Source organism: Mesoplodon densirostris, chromosome 18 (genome assembly GCF_025265405.1).
Source record: "Mesoplodon densirostris isolate mMesDen1 chromosome 18, mMesDen1 primary haplotype, whole genome shotgun sequence".
Lineage (NCBI taxonomy): Eukaryota > Metazoa > Chordata > Mammalia > Artiodactyla > Ziphiidae > Mesoplodon > Mesoplodon densirostris.
Window position 1 is genome coordinate 51,413,155 of NC_082678.1, and position 19,634 is coordinate 51,432,788.

General features: G+C 48.0%; 1 protein-coding gene across 2 annotated transcripts; it reads left to right on the plus strand.

The window, feature by feature from the left end:
- Positions 1-4,080: 4,080 nt before the first annotated feature.
- Positions 4,081-19,125, plus strand: LYRM9 (LYR motif containing 9). 2 transcript variants are annotated; one of them, XM_060081972.1, is made up of 4 exons: positions 4,081-4,126; positions 15,111-15,253; positions 16,921-17,013; positions 17,904-19,125. In XM_060081972.1, the coding sequence occupies exons 2-4, from the start codon at positions 15,128-15,130 to the stop codon at positions 17,919-17,921; spliced, it is 237 nt and encodes a 78-aa protein (XP_059937955.1). In that variant the 5' UTR covers positions 4,081-4,126; positions 15,111-15,127; the 3' UTR covers positions 17,922-19,125. The 2 variants fall into 2 exon arrangements, with proteins under 2 accessions (XP_059937955.1, XP_059937956.1); XM_060081973.1 differs by lacking the exon at positions 4,081-4,126 and adding an exon at positions 4,265-4,343.
- Positions 19,126-19,634: the final 509 nt, after the last annotated feature.

Below are 19,634 nucleotides of genomic sequence, written 5' to 3' on the forward strand. Positions count from 1 at the left end.
GAGGGCAGACCCTGCAGGGTCTTGCTGGATGTGGTAAGGAATCTGGAATATCTATTCAGGGAACATTGAGAAGCCATGACAGGGGCTAAAGGAGGACAGTGTCAAGATCAGATGTGCTTCTAACAAAAAGTGGAGAAGGACAGGAGAGCGGAACTGGGAGAGATGGAGCCCAGAGCCTTCTGCCAAGACTCCGGGCTTTGCACGGAGTTTTGCACGTGGAGGAGTCTGAACAAATGTTCGCTGAAGTGGAAGGTAACTATTAACTACCTATTTGATTGACCAAACACCTTACTTCCTGGCCAAAATGAATAATGGTTTCTCTTAATTAATGATGCTCTTTTGTTCAGGGCTGCTTCACTTAACTTTATCAGGCCTTTCTCTTTGGGGAAGGATCAAAAAGATAACTTCCTTTTACTTTTTCTCATTCTCTACTTCTCTCCTTTTTTTGTCCCGCTCTTCTCTCTCCCACCTCGCCCTCTATGCTTTGTCTCTCATCTTCCTCCAAATAATCCTATTTAATAAAGTTGATCATTTCAAACAGTCTCCATTTCTATTAACTGTGGCATTTAATTCTTGTCTGTGGCCATCTTAAGGCTCTGCAGATATAGTCAGTGGAAACAGAATTACCCTTTGCGAACATGATGATTTTAAAGTGGATCTTTAGTCAAATGCCATCAAAATGCAAAAAAGAAAAATATTCCCAAGCACACTCACTCCTTTGTTAATATCTCCATATACACACCCAGGAGGCACATATACGTTTTATCGGAAAAATTCCATTCCAAAGCAGATTTATACAAAAAATTTCATGTCTGTGTGCATGTTATTTATAATCTGAAATCATGAGACATTGAGCATATTTTCAAGAGATGAAAAAGTAGAGACTCAGTATTCAGAGATAACATACATCTGATCATCAGTGTGGTCTCACGTGTGGCCACTGTAAATATATGACCACAGAACTCACTAAGAATATAGAATGATATATACCAGTCAGCAAGTTTAGATTTATGGAGCTGCAGAAAGTAACACAAGACAGAGAGAGGTCCAGGAAGGCTAAAACCCAGGTGGTAAATTACTCTCCAAGTGTGTGTTGTAAACAGTCACAATTGTACCCTTCTCCCTCTTTACTCTTTTTTTTTTTTTTTTTTTGCTGTACGCGGGCCTCTCACTGTTGTGGCCTCTCCCATTGCGGAGCACAGGCTCCACAGCCATGGCTCACGGGGCCAGCCACTCCGCGGCATGTGGACCAGGGCACGAACTCGTGTCCCCTGCATCGGGAGGCGGACTCTCAACCACTGCGCCACCAGGGAAGCCCCCACCCTCTTTACTCTTTTTATAAATATCTTTAAATCCTTGCTCATCCCGTTCTTCAACCCAGCAATTAAAGAAAAAAGACACCAGTTGTCTAAGATTTCACGTAACCTTTCATACCCAATATCTTCATTGTCTTAAAAAAAGAAATCTTCAGTAGTCAGCGAGGGTTATGTTTTGCAATACCCCAGGGTGGAGAAGATCTGTTCACTGGGGTGAACATTTTCACCCTGATGTCCCCTTTTGGCACATTCACCAGTCACCTCATGCCCCTCACCCTGTGTTCTGGCAGGATTTGAGACATGCAAATTGCAAACTGGTCAATAGCAACTTTGCATATTTTGAATAGAGGAGAACCCCATAGTACCACTCAGTCTGTTCACAAGGAAATCTGAGATAATGGGGGATGAGAACAAGGGCAGACCAAGCGTCCTAAGTGTTTTCTTCAAAGTGTTTATTATGCTTATTAAATCTATTGTACAGTGATGAATGAATTTGAATTATTTACATGGTCAGCCTTTGAGACAATAACCTGATTTAATCAGAGGATGCAAATGTATCTTGTCTCTTTGAAATCTAAAAACAGGTTTAAACTAGAAGAAACTTCAGGACTTGTAACTTTCCCCACAAATATGGTTACAAACCTGCAGTTGTCACGTTAAATGACATATTGTCAGAAATCAAGAGAACGGAATGATGTATTTCTTAGGAAAGTCGATAAACGCCCCTGGGAGAAAATGTCCCCTGGACAGCCAACTCTTGGGTGACAAAGTTCTCAAGTAAAAAAGTCTTTCAATTCTGTTCATCTCGAAATATCATGCACCGTCTGACATGAGGGTGTTCATCTGCTAAAATGTCAGTGGAAGGGAAAATGACGTGGTAAGAATGGTTGGGTTTTCATTAGATTGTGGGCCTGGTGTCATTTTAGTGAAGGTTTGGACTGGTACGAATTCTTCAGTTTTACTACTCAAGCTGTAAGAACCTAAGGTTGCTGTCATATTAAAAGTATTATAATCCAATTAGTTCACAATCTAGGTTTCCATAACGATTTGGAAAACAATTGGAAATTGGTATCCAAGCCTACCCTACTTTGGGTTATTATTATTTTTTTCTTGGACGCTTATAAGGAATGTTTGTGAAAGGTAAAATCTCGTGTGTTTGTAAAGACAGAACAGGCACCCATGGTTCTGAAGGTGGAGACTTTCTGAGGTAAAGTGAACAGCTTGCATCTTGAATATTTTATAAGATCTAGGTATTGGAACAATGTTTCTGATGCAGGAACACAGCGATCAAGGAACAAAAGAGAGATAGGGCCAAAGAACAGACTGTAATATTTCTTCAAAATATTAAGTGATCCTAAGGCTGAAAACAGGAATGGATGGTGACTGCAGATAGTTCCTTAAAAGGGCTCTAAAAGCTTAATGATTTGTCAATTGGATCAACACTAACGATGTGCCTCTGACTATGCGTGTGTAAATAAGGGGGCTGATTTATGAGGGTACAATCATATGTTTCAGATATATTTGGTCCAAGTCTACACATTGAAAATAAATGGAAGGATTGAGGTCATTATCTGAATATTTCAGGGGAGGAACCCCCAAATGATTTGGAGGAAGGTTAGTATGTTAGGTGAAGCGGGATAAAAAAGAAGGAAAGAAAAGAAAGGAAGGAAGGAGGGAGGGAAGGAAGGAAGGAAGGAAGGGAGGAAGTGGGGAAGGAGACTCTAAAGGAGGTTAGGAAAAAAAGAGAAAAACTTTAAAAAACACTTCTGTTAGGAAATATCTCCTGCTTTTCTTACCTTAAAGGAGGAAAAGAGATCTCCAGATGCCACCAGGGAGCAATGTTTTCCTTAAAAAAAAAAAAAAAGGAAGAAGAAGAAGAAAGAAAAAGGAAAAATAAAAAGTTACCTTGTTAAATCAGCTACACATGGAGTCTGTCTGTGTAAGGAAATCGGCCTTTTCATTACAAATAGTTTTAAAAAGCCCTAGAGAAGAGAGACGTGAACAGAAGCAATATTATCCACTAACAACCTAACTCCCTTTCAGGCATCAGCTGAGAGAAGATCAGTAGCATCGTTGAACAGGGGGTTTGTCTTAAGATAAAGACTCATCTTTATCTCTTTCAGGATATAAAACTTGTATTTAAATCAATTCAGAGAAGCACTTTAGCTCTAAACATTAGAAAGCGGGGAGAGCCTATTTAATAAAACAACATTATTTCATTTTCAAAGAATGATACTGGCAGTCGCTGTGAGTTTAAATTCTGTATTCTTTTCCTCAATTATAATTATAGATGGGTCTGAAAGGAAGCATGCCTATTACTCTCATATTTATTCTTTTGACAGGTGTTATGGGACTGTAATTTGATGAAATGACTCAAAACGCAGATTCCCATCCAAATATAATTCCCGTCATCAACAAGAGTGGTTTAGGAAAAGTCCTTCTGCAAGCCTTTTCACAGATCTTGAACACCCCTCAAATTTTAGCAGCAATCCATACTCAGGAAAATGGGGAGAGCCTGTCTTCAAGGCTTATATCCGAGGTAGCAAAAGCCAAAAGGAAGAGTGGGTGTTTAAGGTAAAGAAGGTTGTGAGTGGGACAGCTTTATTTTTCAATCGGGTGTACTCAGATCAGGGAAAGGGCACCCAGTAGGGTTTCCTCATTCACAGACCCCAAGTCCCGCGCGCGGCCGATAGAGGGCGCTCGGCTCAAGTCGCCCTGCAGGGGCGGTGCTTCGGCGATCCGGGGGCGCAAGCGCACTGGTGGTCGCTGCGTCCGCCGCGTCCGAAGCTGACATTTTCCTGTGGAGGCTGGTGAGCCGCTAGGCTCCGGCGGAGGGCGGGAGCGCGGGTGGGTGGACGGGGGCCTGAGCCACCCGTGGTGGCGGGGAGTGGCTGGAGATGTGAGGTCTCGGGCGTCTTCGGCCTGCCGCGGCTTGTGGAAGACTCAGTGCCGCTGCCTTTCCTTCCCCGACCCTCTTGCCTCTGGAGAGCCGTGTGCCCCGGAGCGCGGCTCCTGGACGTGCCTCAGGTCTCGCGGGGGGCGGCTCGGGCGGAGGAGGCCCAGCACGCCGGGGGGTTGGGGGCGCCACGGGGAGCCCAGGGCTCTGCGGGCGCCGGGCCCGCTGGTGGAATGTTCCTGACGGGCACACGTCTCCGCCGTCGGCCTCAGTTTGCCCATTTTCAAAAGCAGTCGTGGCCCCTGCACGGGCCGAGTGCCCGCAGCACCCCGTGAGCGCGCTTACCTCGAGTCACCTTCACCTTTTGATTTACGCTTCTGCCTAACTGATCAAGTCACTCCGTGGCCTAAACCCCTGAGCCCTTAGGACTAATCTTTCCTTTTGTTTGTTTTTACACAGCATACAATTCACCCACTTCAAGTGCGCAATTCAGTGTCTTTTAGTTTAGTCGCCGGACGCAGGCTGCGCACTCTGCGTCCACGTCCACCCAACCACACTCTACTCGTCCTTCAGACCTCAGATTTAATGTTCCTTTCTCAAGAAACCCTCTCTGACCCTTGACTGGGTGAGGGACCCCATGAGCCAGTCTCTCAGGGACCTGAATTCCACTTTGTAGTATTTAGTTATAATTGAATACTTGGTTTTTATTATCCTCTGTTACTGTGTAAGTTCTGTGGCGTCAGGGGTTGCCTTGATTGTTTCCGTAACTCCAGCAGCTAGCACCTTTTTGGTGCCCAATGACTATTTCAGCACACACGTGCCTTCTGTGTGTCAGACTCTGTACTGTACTAGGGATACAGCCATGAACAAAATAAACTTCCTGCTCTCGTGGAGCTTACGTTCCAGTGAGGGAATGAATACAAACAAATAAGTAAATATATATCGTGGTGAAAAATGCCTTGAAGAAAAAAGAAATGCCAGGAAGAAAAGAAGAAGGGACTATAGTGTGGTCAGAGAAGGTCTCTTTTTTTTTTCTTTTTTTTGCGGTACGCAGGCCTCTCACTGTTGTGGCCTCTCCCGTTGCGGAGCACAGGCTCCGGACGCGCAGGCTCAGCGGCCATGGCTCACAGGCCCAGCCGCCCCGCGGCATGTGGGATCCTCCCAGACCGGGGCACGAACCCCCGTCCCCTGCATCGGCAGGCGGACTCTGAACCACTGCGCCACCAGGGAAGCCCCACAGAAGGTCTCTTAAATGAGACTTGGATACATGGGCGTGTGAGCCACGTGGGTGCCTGGAAGAGTGGTTGGGTTTGTGAGGACAAGCAAGGAGGCCGGAGGGAGGAGGAGCACGAGAGAAAAAGGGTAAACCAGGCGCTTTCAGCTCAAGGGTCCTTGGAGACAGGCCCTGGGTGTGTGTAGAAAGAGCTTGAGTTAGGAAGGGAGAAGCCCAGCTGTGGCTCTTAGCTGGTTCTTCTGTGTGACCTTGAGCCTCAGCCTTCTTCCTCTGTAAAGTGGGAGTAACAGGATTGGAGCTTAAGTAGGCCCTTTGAAGTACCCAGCCCAGTATCTGACACCTGGTAGCTGTACAATACGTCAGTTCCTGTCTTTGGCCCTCGAGTAGCGTGTGTTGTGGCCTGTGTGGGCAAGTCCATTGGCACAAAGCAGTCTCATATCACCAGATTCAGTTGAGGTTGCTGGTTGCTCTGCTCTGGAAACAGCATGTTTGCTTTTGGATGATGTTTCTGGTTTGCTTTGGCTGGAATAGCTCACTAGGCTCACTTCAACTGTAAAGGCCCAGGGTGGTTTGGGCTGACAAATGTGATGTTCAGGATCCTTTGAGACAGCAGGTGTGGTAGAAAGAGCTGAGGATTCAGAGCCAAAGGATCTGAGTTTGAGACCTGCCTCTGCCACCTGCTGGCTTTGTGACTTCAGGACAGTCCCCTTCTTCCTGGCTTTAATTCCTCTTTGGTAAGTGGGAATCCATCAGCACACATTTATTGAGCTTCTGTTATGTCCCGGGCACTGTTGACTGTGGAGGGGTGACTAATATAGTCTCTGTCCTCCAGAAGCTGACAAACAGCAAGGAACACAGGTAGTCAGGTAGAGTAGGAAAGGGTAAGACGTCCAAGCACCGAACACGTGCCAGCCCCTGGGCTAGGCAGTGTACTGATGTTAGTTTGAGTGATCTTTGCAAACCCCCCATGAGGTACATATTCTGTTGTCCAGTTTACAGAGGAGGAAGCCGAAGGCCAGAGAAGGTGAATTTAATGAGAGAAGTGGGAACCAGACTTCAGAGGGCCTTGGATAAAGAACATTCCGCAGAGGTTTTGGAGAAGGGTGTGTTTTTTAGGAAGTGTCCTTGGGTGGCACTGTGAGGGCTGGACTGGAAGGAGAGAGGCCGATAAGGAGGCATTGTTATAAAGCTGGGAACCGAGATAGTGTCCGTGGGGCTGGATCTTGAGAGCCTTGACCGTGTGGGAGAGAGACTGGAGGCGTGAGGATTATTCCCCGTTTCTAGCTTAGGAGAACATGCGTTCAAGCTGGAGCCCCGGAGTTGGGGGGAGCAGAACCACTCTGTTCCTATATTGCGACTTTACCCATCCAGAAGAATAATTGCATATTTAAACAATGTCCTGTGCAGGTTTAATTTAGCTTTATCAGTGCTCAGTGAGGCATAATTTCTGGTTATTTTCTGTAGTTCCATTCTTTTCTTTCTTTTTTAATGTATGACTTTTTTTTCCCCATTTATTTTTATGTGCCCTATGTCAGGGCACAGGTTAGGGAAAGACAGTGGGATTAAATGGGGCCGAAGGCCTGTTTCTCAGCATCTGTAATGGTGATACCATTTGGCTCCCAGGAAATTCCCTTTGTGACTTTATTTTCACTCTTTTCCTTTATTCTGTCACATTCTCCTTGGGTTTCCTAAAAGCTTTTTTTGTTTTTAGTATTTCTCTAGTTGCCCCTTTTCTTTGTGTAATTGACATTAGTCTTGGGACTTGTTTTTTCATCTGTATGCAGGGGGAAGCCATAGATGAGGTCCTTGGGTTTCGGAAAAGCATGGAACAAGGGTTTATGGAGAAGGTTGAAAACCAAGAACTGGATAGAGTATAGTCAGGTGCTTTCATGAATGCTTGGACCTGGTCCTGAAGGAGCCCTGGGGAGAGTTCTCAGTGGGGTCCTTAGCCCTGATCTGGGCAGCATTTGCGAGTGGCTCAGATATAGACATAGGTAGTGTTAGAAGCGGGTAAGGGCAGGGGCTTTGGAATAAAATAGGCCTAGGTTTGATTCCTTACCTGACCATGTACTAGCTGTGTGGCCTCTGGCAAGTAACTTAACCTCTCAAGAGTTTCAGTTTCCTCATCTGTAAAATGGGGCTAATGATACCTACTCCATAAGATTGTTGTGAGGATACTTGAGATAACACATGTAAAGCTGTCAACACCTTCCTGACATATGCTAATCACTCCCTGAATGGTAGGTAGTAAGACATGCCATCAGCTCTGCAGAGGCCAGGGGTAGGAGAGCCATGTAACACGTCAGGCCGTTCATCTCTGTGGTCCTAGGGCTGAGTCCAGAGTCACACATGGGATAGATGCTCAGAATGGCCTTGCATGGGTGACTGACACAGCTTGCTGGGCTTACTCTCTCTCTTTGTACCCCCTTTGTACCTCGTATGTGATTGTTTCTGTGCTTTTGTTGTGCTGAATTGAGCTGGATAACAGACAGGATCAGGTATTCCAGAGATTGGCAGATTGTGACTCTGGACTGAACTAATAAAATACAAGATGGGGAAACAGACTTAAGAATAGTTCGTGGAAAAATGGTTCCTTTGAGCCGAATGCCAGGGCCATGTGAGGGCCAGAGCAGAGAATGCAGTCTGGGCTGCATTCCTTGGATTCCCAAGTAAAGGAGGTGGCATTGCCATGTGAGTGCCAGTGCCCACGGAGCCGGTCAGAACACAAGCAAACCATGGTTTTTCCCTCTCGACAATATGTTGAAGAGTGAGATGGATAATGAAGGGATGCATGTGTGTCCAGAAGGAGGAGGGCGGTGAGAAGGAGAAGCATTGGGGGTTACGGTACCTTCAGGATGCTTATCTCGGAAAAGATATGACTGGGGGGCTGGGATGATTGACTTTGAATAATGACAGACTGGACTTGGTGGTAGGTTAGGGAGACTTTAGCCCCAAAGGGCAGAGCTCAGAACAGCGAGTAGAATTTTACAGGGCAGATCTTAGCTCAGAAGTGAAAGGACTTTCAGCGCCCTGCCTTGAGGGAGAAAAGGTGGGTGACTCCCTGCCAGGAGAAGAGATTCTTTGACACCAAGTGGGAGAAGGTCACTTTCAGCTCTTTGGCATCCTGCTTTTGAAAGGTGACCTACTTTGCCCTGTTTCTATTCATTCAAGTTAACACCTTTTCCTGAGAGCCTGCTACTTCGGTGGCCGCAGGATGAGTAACCGGCATTCAGTTCTGATTTGGGAAAAAGCTAAAACAGTTTCACGTGATCTGTAGTTTGATTTAAAGTAAAAAAAAAAAAAAAGTATTTCTTTTTCTCTCTGATGTATAGAGAGCTAACTGAATCAATGAAATGCACAAACCTCTTCTGACCTCAGTCTGCACCAGAGGCTTTCTTTAGCAGGCCATTCCTATTTTGGGTAGAAGCATTAAAAGGGCATCATAACATATTGTTTTCCCTTTTGCTGCTCTTCCAGGGGCAGAGAAGGGCCTGGGAGAGGAACCTCATATTCAGTGAGCTGCTGTCATGAACCAGGCATCTATGTCTCTTATTTATTTATTTATTTATTTATTTATTTATTTTTATTTATTATTTTTTTTTGCGGTACGCGGGCCTCTCACTGTTGTGGCCTCTCCCGTTGTGGAGCACAGGCTCCGGACGCGCAGGCTCAGCAGCCATGGCTCACGGGCCCAGCCGCTCCGCGGCATGTGGGATCTTCCCAGACCGGGGCACGAACCCGTGTCCCCTGCATCGGCAGGCGGACTCTTAACCACTGCACCACCAGGGAAGCCCTATGTCTCTTATTTAATCCTCACATCAGCCTTGCCATGGTTTGGGGCCCACATGCTTCACTCTTCCACTCAGTCAGTACTCAGGGACAGAAAAGTGGCCTGAAAGTTGTTGGGGAGAGGGAGGATTCAGTCTGACACCCCTCTGTTTAGTGGCCACTGTGTTCCAGGCACTGTGGGAGTAACAAAGTGACAGAGGAGACTGAGCCGGGAAGAACGTAGAGTGCGTGGGGATTTGGTTACAGATGGGATAGAGGTTGGTGGTTGATTGGGGAAAGTCTTCAACACCCCACCCCTCCATCACCATGCATACATACTAATGACCCTAGAGTTTGTTCTGTGGGTGCCATTAAAGGATATCAAGCAAGGGGCTCACAGATGAGATTTTTGTTTTTAGAGGCTCATTCTGGCTGAGCATAGGGAGGGATTGAAGAGTTGACGTTTCAGAAGGGTGTTGGATTAATCCTGGAGAGAGTCTCTGAGAGCCTAACGGGTCCTTGGAAAAGGAGGGGCCCCCTTTCCTTCAAGAACTCAGGGAGGTTAGAGCACTGGAGCTGGAGCCGGAGCCCACATCCCAGCTCCACCACTCCCTGGTTGTGTATCCGTGGGCATGTCAGCCCACTTTTCAGCCTCAGTTTCCACATCTGCAAAGTGGGGATTATAATGCTTTTTGTCAGAGGGTAGTTGTAAAACTGCACCATGCCTAACGCATCAGTCGGCTCTCAGGCGAGGCTGAATTTCATGGTGGTGGGGAGCCGAGGATATTCTTGTCTGATGGCCTCTCCAGACTGAGTGAGGTAGGAGGCGTCAGTGGCCTGCGGGAGTTCCTGCTGGTGAGCTGGAGGGAGGCTAAGGAGACTGGAAGAGGCCTGGAGTATTTGGGTGGGAAAGGGAGGGTGTTTCTGCCAGAGGTGATGGCCAGGAGTACCGAGGCATGGAGGACCCTGCAGAGGGCAGCGGTCCTCACTTTATAATGGGCAGGAGCACAGGCTGTCTTGGCCACATTTGGACCTCCAGGGCCTGAAGGCAGGGAGAAGGCTGAGCTGTTGTTTCCTCAAGCTTGGGGATTGGTTGGATTTTGAGGTTATTCAGTCAGCAAGCATTGATGGAGGAGTCCACTGTGTGCTCAGGACTGTGCTAGGCACTGAGGCATTGAGGTGGAGGATCTGACCCAGTCCTTGCCCTCGTGGGCTGGTGGAAGAGATGGACAGGCAAACACAGGGTGATTCCTGCACGTACAACAGCCTGTGGACACACAGATAAAGAAGAGAGTCTAGTTCTGTGTGGGGGTAAGAGGGATAGGAGGAATTAACCGAAAAGAAATCATTGGAAGAGTGTTAGGAGCTCACAGAATCAAGGGAGAAGCCTAGAGAACTGTGCAGGAACCTAGACATTTCTGGAAGGCCAGGCAGCAGGACCTTCAAGGACAGTTCAGAGCAGGAAGAAGCTGATCAGGACACACTTCTCAGGGGTGCATAAACTCATTTGCCGGCTCTTTGTAACCATGTTCAGGAACCTATTTCCAGAGGTGGCATATACTCAAGTGGCCTAGTTTGGGTCTGATGCTCTCCTTGTGGTTGGGAGAGATGCAGCCACTGGTGGAAGTCTCAGCAGGCCACACTCAATGGGAAGGAGTCATCCCTTAAAAAGAAAATTGGGGGTGAAGGAAGCTGTTAGGAAGAACCACAGAAATGTATTACAGGATGAATACAAGTCCTTTTGGGGCAGGGGCTAGTGTTCCAGGCAGCACTCACCGCGGGCTCTGGAGCCAGACTTCCCATATGGAGGGCCTGGCTTCTGCTCTCACAGCTGTGTGACCTTGGACAAATTTCCTCCCTTCTTTTTGCCTCCATTTCTTTATATGTAAAAGGAGAGGATAATGGTACCTCCTGTAGAGTTACTGAGAAGGTTAAAATCAGTTAATTCTTGTGCATTTTTAGAATAGTGCCTATCGCATGATAAGTATTCAGCAAGGCAGTTGTAATAATAACTGTAAATGATGACGCTGATGATGATGATTGTTATTATCATTCAAGGAACTATAGGTGGTTTTTGTCAATGTGCCTGGCAGGTAGAAGAGTGAGGAGGGATGAATCTGGGCAGATAAGGATGCTTTCGGAATTGGCATCAGCCTAAAGAGCTTAAGACTTTATTCACTAGGTGATGGAAAGCCATGTGTGATGGTTAAGTTTGTGGGTCAACTTGACTGGGTCATGGGGCGCCCAGATATTTGGCCCAACATTATTCTGGGTGTGTCTGTGACGGTGCTTTTGGATAAGATTAACATTTAAATCAGGGGACTGAATAAAGTAAATTGCCCTCCCTCACGTGCGTGGACCTCATCCAAGCACGGGAAAGCCTGAATAGACCTTTCCCTACTGAGAGAGAATTCTCCTGCCTGATGCAGGCTTCGTGCTGGGACACTGGCTCTTCCTGCTTCTGCAGCAGCTTCTGGCCTTCTGACTCAAACTGGGATATCAGCTCTGCGGACTTTGAACTTTCCAGCCTCAATAGTCCTGTGAGCCAATCTCTTATAATCTCTTTCTTTCTCTCTATCTCTGTATATGTATCTGATTGGTTCTACCTCTCTGGAGAACCTTAATACATCTGTTATATGCCAAGCATTCTGTCACGGTGCTGAGACTACAGCAGGCAAACGTGACACAGGCTGTCGTGTGCCATCAGAGTTCAGTTTGCCTGGACTCAGTAGCCAGTGTTGGGTGATGTGACGCGGGGTGGTGGGCAGGGGCCAGAGCAAGAGGGGGCCTTGGAGGCCATAGAAAGCAGTATGGATTTGATACCGTAGACCAGTGCTTTTCCAAAGTTCAGTACCACTTTCATGATTCCTGGCATATCCAGATTTCAATTACATTCTTACTTGCTTGATACATTTTTAAAAATCACTTTTCTGCCCGTTCAGTTTTTAAACTGTTGTAAGCCATAATACCTATGAGATTATGGAATTTTTTTTTCTCATTACACATGAAAATAAATGTAAAAGCATGACAATAAAAAGATGTCGTTCCATATACTGCTTAAAATATTTTCATCTTTGTCCCACATTTTGGGAAAAGTTGTCATGAGTGGTAGGGATGGGATGGACATCAGGGGTTTTAGGCAGGAACGTGACATGCTGAGATTTATGTTTTGGCAAGATTCACTCTGGCTGTTGAGTGGAGAATAGATTGTCGGACAATAGATTGCTGGGAACTCTTGCAGGTGTCTGCCTGAGTTGTGATAAGAGTCTGAACCGAGGATGTGCAGTGGAAATAGAGAGGAGGGGGCAGATTTGAGGGGCCTCCAGAGGTAGAATTTGATAGGACTTAGAGACCAGTGGCATGCGGACTGAGGAGAAAGCAGGTTGTCTCTGTGATGGCTTTGGTTTGGTTGCCTGGGAAGACAGAGGGGTCTTTACAGATGCAGGGAGCTCAGGTGGGGAGGCTAAGGTCAAATCCAAAGAGCAGGATATGCGAAGCAAGGGCTCCCAGGGCTACAGGGTTTGACTACAGATTTAGCAATGATGCTGTGAGGTTCATTGTGCCTTAATAGCAAACCCATGCTTCAAATTAAATTAAAGCATTTTTAGTTTAACTCGTCTGAGTGGACCCACACAGGCATTCTCTTCTAGTTATTACTGAGAATGACTAAGTATTATAATTGAGCTGAAAATAATCTCCCGCCCATACTTGCTGGGTTGGTTTCTAAGTATTGCTTGGGTTTTTAAGTAATGTAACAAAGTTGTGTTCTTTCCAAGTGTTAATTTTAAAGACTGCAGATGGTAACCATCTGTTACACGACTAGCATTTTACAATATTTGATTAGCACTTTATATAGTTTGGGAAAGCCTGCCAGTGGAGTCTGCCCATTAGTCTTCAGTGGTATGTCCTCTGTGGTAGCCCTTGAAGGTCTCTGTCCCCATGATATGTGGCTCCCCTCTGTTTGTTGTGCTGAAGTGTGACTAGTCGGACTGGCAGGTTGATATATGTGGCAAGAGAACCTTGAAGAGCCCTGCCCTGTTTGCACTCTTCCTTAGAGCTGGAACCATCAGAGCTCATTGGTGAAGCAGAATTTCGGAGGGCTAGATCTGTCCATCAGTTAGGACTCTTGGTTGCAAGTGACAAAACAACAAACCCAAACCTGCAGTTTGTTGGGACCCTAGGCAAATCTGGGACTGCCTTCAGGTGCATGGTTTTGGGACTCAGGCGACTTCTTTAGACTTGGTTTCAATCAGGGTCTCAGCTCTGCCGTCTGCTGTGTAGCTTCAATCTCAGGCTTCAGGAGGAGGCAAGATGGCTTTCCTAAGGGTGAAGTCCTCTCAGCATCAAGTCTAGAGGGAAAGAATGAAGCCTTTCCACTCACTCCTGCAGAGGTGTTGAGGTTTGCTCTGATTGGACCAGTTTGTCACGTGCCCATCTGTGAACCAGTCCTCGTGACCATGTGGATAAAGGGCTCTGATTGGTCAGGCCTGGAGTGGAGCCCCACCCAGACCTTGTGGGCTGAGACCTGGAAGGGTGGATTCCCAGTGGCTCATCCCAGGATGTTACCAGGTGGGAGGATTGGGGTGGGGGGCAGGCGGCCACCTGCCCACCCCAGTGTCAGAGTGAAAGGCCATAGTACCAGGAGCAATGGGCAAATTTAAACTGTGGAGACAGACATTTATTGTTGCCAGGAAGATCATATGCTGGAAATGGAATGAAGGAGCCTCTGAAACTAGCTCCTTAGTAAGTGTCCTTTCCTAGTTTGAGATAGATTAGTATTTAGATTTAGTATTCTGGTTCTCTCTTTTTTTGAGTGGGTGGGGATTGTCTTCTTTTTATGTTACTTTAAAACTAAGGCCCCTCACTTAATCTTGGTCTGTTAGCTTCTCCATTTGGAACACAGTGAGCTTCTCTCTTAGAGAGGGGAAATCTGTGCAGAGGAGATAACAGATTCCATTCAGTCCAGTTCAACAAACAGGGCACGAAGCATTGGGGCCCGGGCCAGGCTCAGTAGGTCTGGCAGCTGATGAATCCCCAGCAGTGTGGGAAGCGCTGTTACAGCTCCAGGAACGTGGCACTGCACCCCCCCCAGGGAGGGACAGTCACTAAGGGCTTCCCAGAGGAAGTGACACTGACCTGGCCCTGGAAGGATGAACACAAGTTCCTCACATGGAGGAGACGGGGAAGGGAGCTCCATGCTGAGGGGGCTGTGTGTGCAAAGGCACAAGAGGTAACCTACTTGCCAGCTGAAAGGGTCTGGGAGAAGTTCCTTGTGTCTGACTCTGGGGTGAGCTGAGAAACTGGTTCCAGAACTCATTCTTGTGTCACTGTGGGGGCGCTGGGGAGTGACAGGCTTCAGGCAGGGGCACCAGGCAAGATGCTGTAGTAGAGGTCCAGGCAGGATCCTCTGGAGCATCTTGTTAAATTGCAGGTTCTGTCCAGTAGGTCTGGGGTGACATTGCATTTCTAATTAGCTCATGGGTGATGTCAGTGCTACTGGTCCAGGACCACGCTTTGAGTAGCGAGGCTCAGACCTCTGGGCATTCTTCCCTCTGTTGCCTGAAGTCAGCTGGTTTCTCAGTGACTGTGACGCAGGATCTTCCTGCTCATCTCCCTTATTCCTCCTGGCATGACACCTCCTCATCCACCACCTAAAGCTGGTCTCCAGAAGGAAGACGACAGGATGAGGCTGTGCCTCTCACCTTTGGTTCTTGCAGGCCTGCTCTGAGCTGAGACTTCTGCAGGACCGAATGCCCAGCCTGAGCTCGGGGTTTGGGTTCCCTGGGGACCTGGCTCCGCACTGTATCAAATACGTCTGCTTCGCAGAGCGCTGGAAGCTGGGGGCCAGGGCTGAGTATTGGCTTGATACCTAGAAGTGATGCTCTGTGTTTTCCAGGGACCGAGGTCTTGCAGATGGCCCCGCTACCGGGGGCAGAGCTGGTCCAGAGGCCGCTGCAGCTCTACCGATACCTGCTGCGCTGTTGCCGGCAGCTGCCAACCAAGGGCATCCAGGAGCATTATAAGCATGCTGTCAGGCAGGTGGGAGTAGGGTCCACTGGGCTTGGGGTGGGGGGCTTCCTGTAATAGGGGGCCTATCACAGGGTTGGGGGCCAGGGGCAGTGGGCAGGGATGGTTTTTCCGGTGGTGGGGTTGGGGGTGGCAGTTCTGTAAGAGCCACTGGAAAGCAGTGCTGGCCAGCTCAGCTCCTCTCTCTGCTTTCTGTTCCGGAAACAGGATGCACCCAGCACAGCAGCTCTGTGCCAGGGCTTGAATAAGGCAGCTAAACAGATAATTAAAATAGAGTGTGAGACATAACATCATTTTGACAGGCATACCTGCCAGTAATGCACAACCTGAATTTAATCATGAGAAAACATCAGGTAAACCCAAACTGAGCAGCCGTCTACCACATAACCAACCTGTGCTCATCAAATGTGTCAACGTGCTGAAACGCAAAGGCAGACGACTGTTCTGGTTTAAAGGGGACTAAAGAGACGTGACAACTAAGTGTAAGGAGTGATCCCAGATTGGATCCTGGACCAGAAAAAACAATGATTGTAAAGGACATTATTGGGGAAATTCATGAAGCTGGAATATGGACTGTAGATTAGATAACAGTATTATATCAGTGTTTAATTTTCTGAATTTGATTACTGTGGTTATGTAAGAGAATGCCCTTGCTTACACACCCAAAGTATTCAGGGGTTAAGGGCATGACACCTGAAACTTTAAATGCTTCCAAAAATTTTTATACAAACCCATATAGAGAATGATAAAGCAAATGTGGCAAAATAGTAACAGTTGGTGATTCTGGTAGGAAATTCTTTCGTAATATTCTTGCAGCTTTTCTGTAGATTAAAAATTATTTACAAATAGAAAGTTAAAGGCTAAAATTTATATAAATATAGTATGGAAAGTTAAAAAAATAGAGGTAGCAACAGAGGATTGTGGAAACATGGAGAAGGAGTAGTTAGCTGTCTGAGGGAGTCTGGGAGGACCTCCTGGAGGTGAGCATTTGAGGTGCTCCTAAAGATAAGTAGGAGGACGTGTGGGGTTGAGAGTGACATATCAGAGGAAGTAACCAGTTCTTTTGAAGGGCCATGAGAGCCACACCAGTGAACCTGAATCTCATGTTGCTTTTCAAAGGCGAACATCTGGTCAAAGCAAACAGCAGCCCTGCATTGCTCTGCTTTGGGCCTGGCTGGATTTTCCAAAGCCACACTCTCCACTGCCCCTCCCTTCCCTGCATGGCTTTCCAACATGGGTCTGGAGAAACTCTGCTCTTCTCTGTGGTGAAGCCATGCAGAGAGCTCAGCCTGGTGAAAGCAGCTTCCTGGGAAGAGCAAACGAAGCAGAGAGATGGAAGTTTCCCTTAGGCCTCTGCTACCTGATAACCTTTGGGCCCAGCTTGATTTGGGGGTAACTTGGGGCCAGTCTTCCTTTTCACGGCTGCCCTGCTGTTCGGAGTACAGGCTGTGTAGGCAGATAGTCCAGGATTCAAATGCTGGTGCCATTGCTTAATGGCAAGTTAGAGTTTCTGAGCCTGTTTCCTCCTCTCAGGGTGGGATCATCATAACTGTCTGTGGAGGGTAAGAGTGATGCTGAGTGTACGGTGCCCACAGCGTGCCTGGCCCACAGCTGCTGCTCTGAAGCTGCCAGTCCTGTGATTTTTGCCTAGTCATCTTTCCCTATGCTTAAACCTCCAGAGTTTCCGAGTTCATTCGGATGAAGACAACCCTGAGAGGATCCAGCAGATTATTAAAAGAGCCATTGAAGATGCTGACTGGATCCTGAACAAGGTAAGTGCTCGGCTTGGACTTCCACCTGCGAGTTGGGGTTGAGGGCTGTAATCTCCGTGACCACCAGGGGTCGCCCCTGCCCCACAGTTGAGACCGATCAGCGCTGTGGAGGCCCCCCTCCCCTCACCAGCCGCTCCCCTCCTCCAGAAGCCCGAAGATGATGGCAGAGGCCCTTCTGGTTGCGTTTAATGCAAGGGGGTGCGCATCCTTAATCCCTGAAGGCAAACTTCTGCCTCAGTGCTGAACAAGCTGAGATGGGGCCACAGGAAGAAGGAAGAGAACAGTCCTGCTGGTAGCAATAGTGCCAAAGCTGACAGCAGCCTTGTGACGGCTCAGAGAGGAAAGCTGGGCGAGGCAGGGTTACTGAGGAAACATTCGAGCGTCTGTTTTGGTAGAAGCAGGAAGGGAGTCAGGAATACAGACAGGCTTGCTGGTCCTTACACTGGTATTAGAACAGCCTTGAGAGCTGGCGCACACCCCACCCCTCTGTCCTTCCGAATCAGATCTCCAGAGGTGGGGTCCAGGATTTGTGTTTTAAACTCAGTGATCGGACTAGTTGGTTTCTGAATGTTGTCTTCTATAACCGGAGATTTTTTTTTTCTTCTGAACGAGACTCAGCTTGAAGGGAAGACTGGACACACCACAATTTTCAATTCCAATGTTCCCAGTGTCTTTCTTATCCTCTCTCCCCAACCCCATCAGCTTCCTTTTCTACTGGAACCAACTAGAGACTTGACTGTCTGATGCCTGCTGACCGGGTTCCACTGCCTCTAAGAAGCCCTTGCAGGAGGCGGCTGAGGCCTAGTGACCACGGTTCTCAGGACTTCCCGGGTCCTCCTCCCCCCCGCTGGCTTCCCTCACCCGCTCGTAATGATCTCTCTGTCTTACAGTATAAAAAACAGAACTGAGACTCCAGGACGTAGTGAGTGCAGCTGCCTTGGAGACACTGATATTGAGAGCCGTCGCTTCGCCTGGCACTAATCAGCGGCAGCAGTTTTGGAATATCCACTAGCCTCGTTGGCTGGGAGCAGGAAATCAGGGGTAGGAGAAGCTGATATTTGCTCAGACGGATCTTCTTACCATGTTTGTGTCTCCAGTGTCTCCTTTATGTTTGCTTTTCCAGCTGGTTATGATGTGAGATTTGGGGAGAATGTGTTTTCTCACTTTGCACTGAAAGTGATTCATTTACTCTGGGCATCATTCTTTGAGACCCAGGGCTGGTGTCCCCTCATATAGCTGCCTGTACAGAGGGCAGGGCATAGGTTTAAGAACCACACAGATCTGGATTTGAATCTCAGCTCAGCAGCTTTTCAAGGGTGTTGGCTTCAAGTCCAGTTTCCTCCTTCATTAGGATTAGATAAGATGAAATCAAACAGCCTGACGTAGGACACGGTATGGGGTGGGGCCAGTAAACATCCCTCTGAGGAAGCCGTCCTCTGCTGCTCCCGCAGTGCTCACACATCTCTCTAGCTCTCTCCACATCAGGTCTTAGTTCCTTGTGGGCTGGTCCCGTCCCTGCCTGTCACCCCAGGCCCCCGCAGTTGCACTGTGCCCAGCGGTCTGCCCAGCAGCTGCTCTTCCTGACACCAGCCCAGAGAGGCAGAAACCCTGGTCCTTGCCACCTTGGGGTTTATTGTGTCCCAGAGTGGCGAAACAAAGAACGCCAGAGCAGCTGCAGTAGATGGCGGCACGTCAGGCTGTGTGAACCTGTGATCTGTTTTGACCGGCCCTTGCCTACTTTACTCCATCTTAGCAGGAAAGCGGGGAGGAGCAAGCCAGCAGTCATGAGGTTATCGTGAGCCTGAAATCGGTGGAGAATGCAGACCTGGGTCACATCCCAACTCCACACAAGTTACTCTTGGGTCACTTACCTCCTCTCCTTCAGCTCCTGTTTCCCTGTCTGTCCAGCAGAGTAATGACCGTACCTACCACTCGGGGCCACGGTGAGGAGTCATGAGCCGTAATGTACACCAAGTGCTTCACCCAGAACCCGGCCTGGGGAGCCAGGGAGAAGGGAGCTCAGAGAGGCTGAGCCCCTTTTCAAGGTCACAAAACTGCTAAGCCAGGTCTGTGAATGTACCAAACACTATAGATTTAGGAGGGAAAGGAGAGCAGCCGGGAAAGAGGGAAGGGAGCGTGAGAGGGAGGGAGGGAGGGAGGAGGGAGGGAGAGCAGCAGGGAATGTCGGGGTAGTGCACTCAGTTGATCAGCAGATAATGAAGTAAATACATCAATTTGTGAAAGCTCTGGTGTATGTTGTTCCCTACTGTGTGCTGTCATACTGGATGTTGAGGATTAGAGATAGGCAAACAGAAAGCTGCCTGGGAGGGATCATTCTTCAGAGTCCTAATTCATTAATTGAAGTGTCCAATCCTAGGTAAAAATAAAATTTCAGAACTTGAATTAAGGTGGTGGTATCTCCCCTCTTCCAGTTGGGATCTGCTGCAGTGGGAAACCCGCTGTCAGAGAAGGGGGCACGGGTGGGCGGCCGTTGCTAACTTGGGGGTGGGGCGGGAGTGGAGGGGCATGCCAGGCAGAGGGGCGGTTTAAGCAAAGGCTCCAAATAGCACCACTTGCTCAGGAACTCCCACACTGTTCAGTGTGGTTGAGACCCTGTGGAC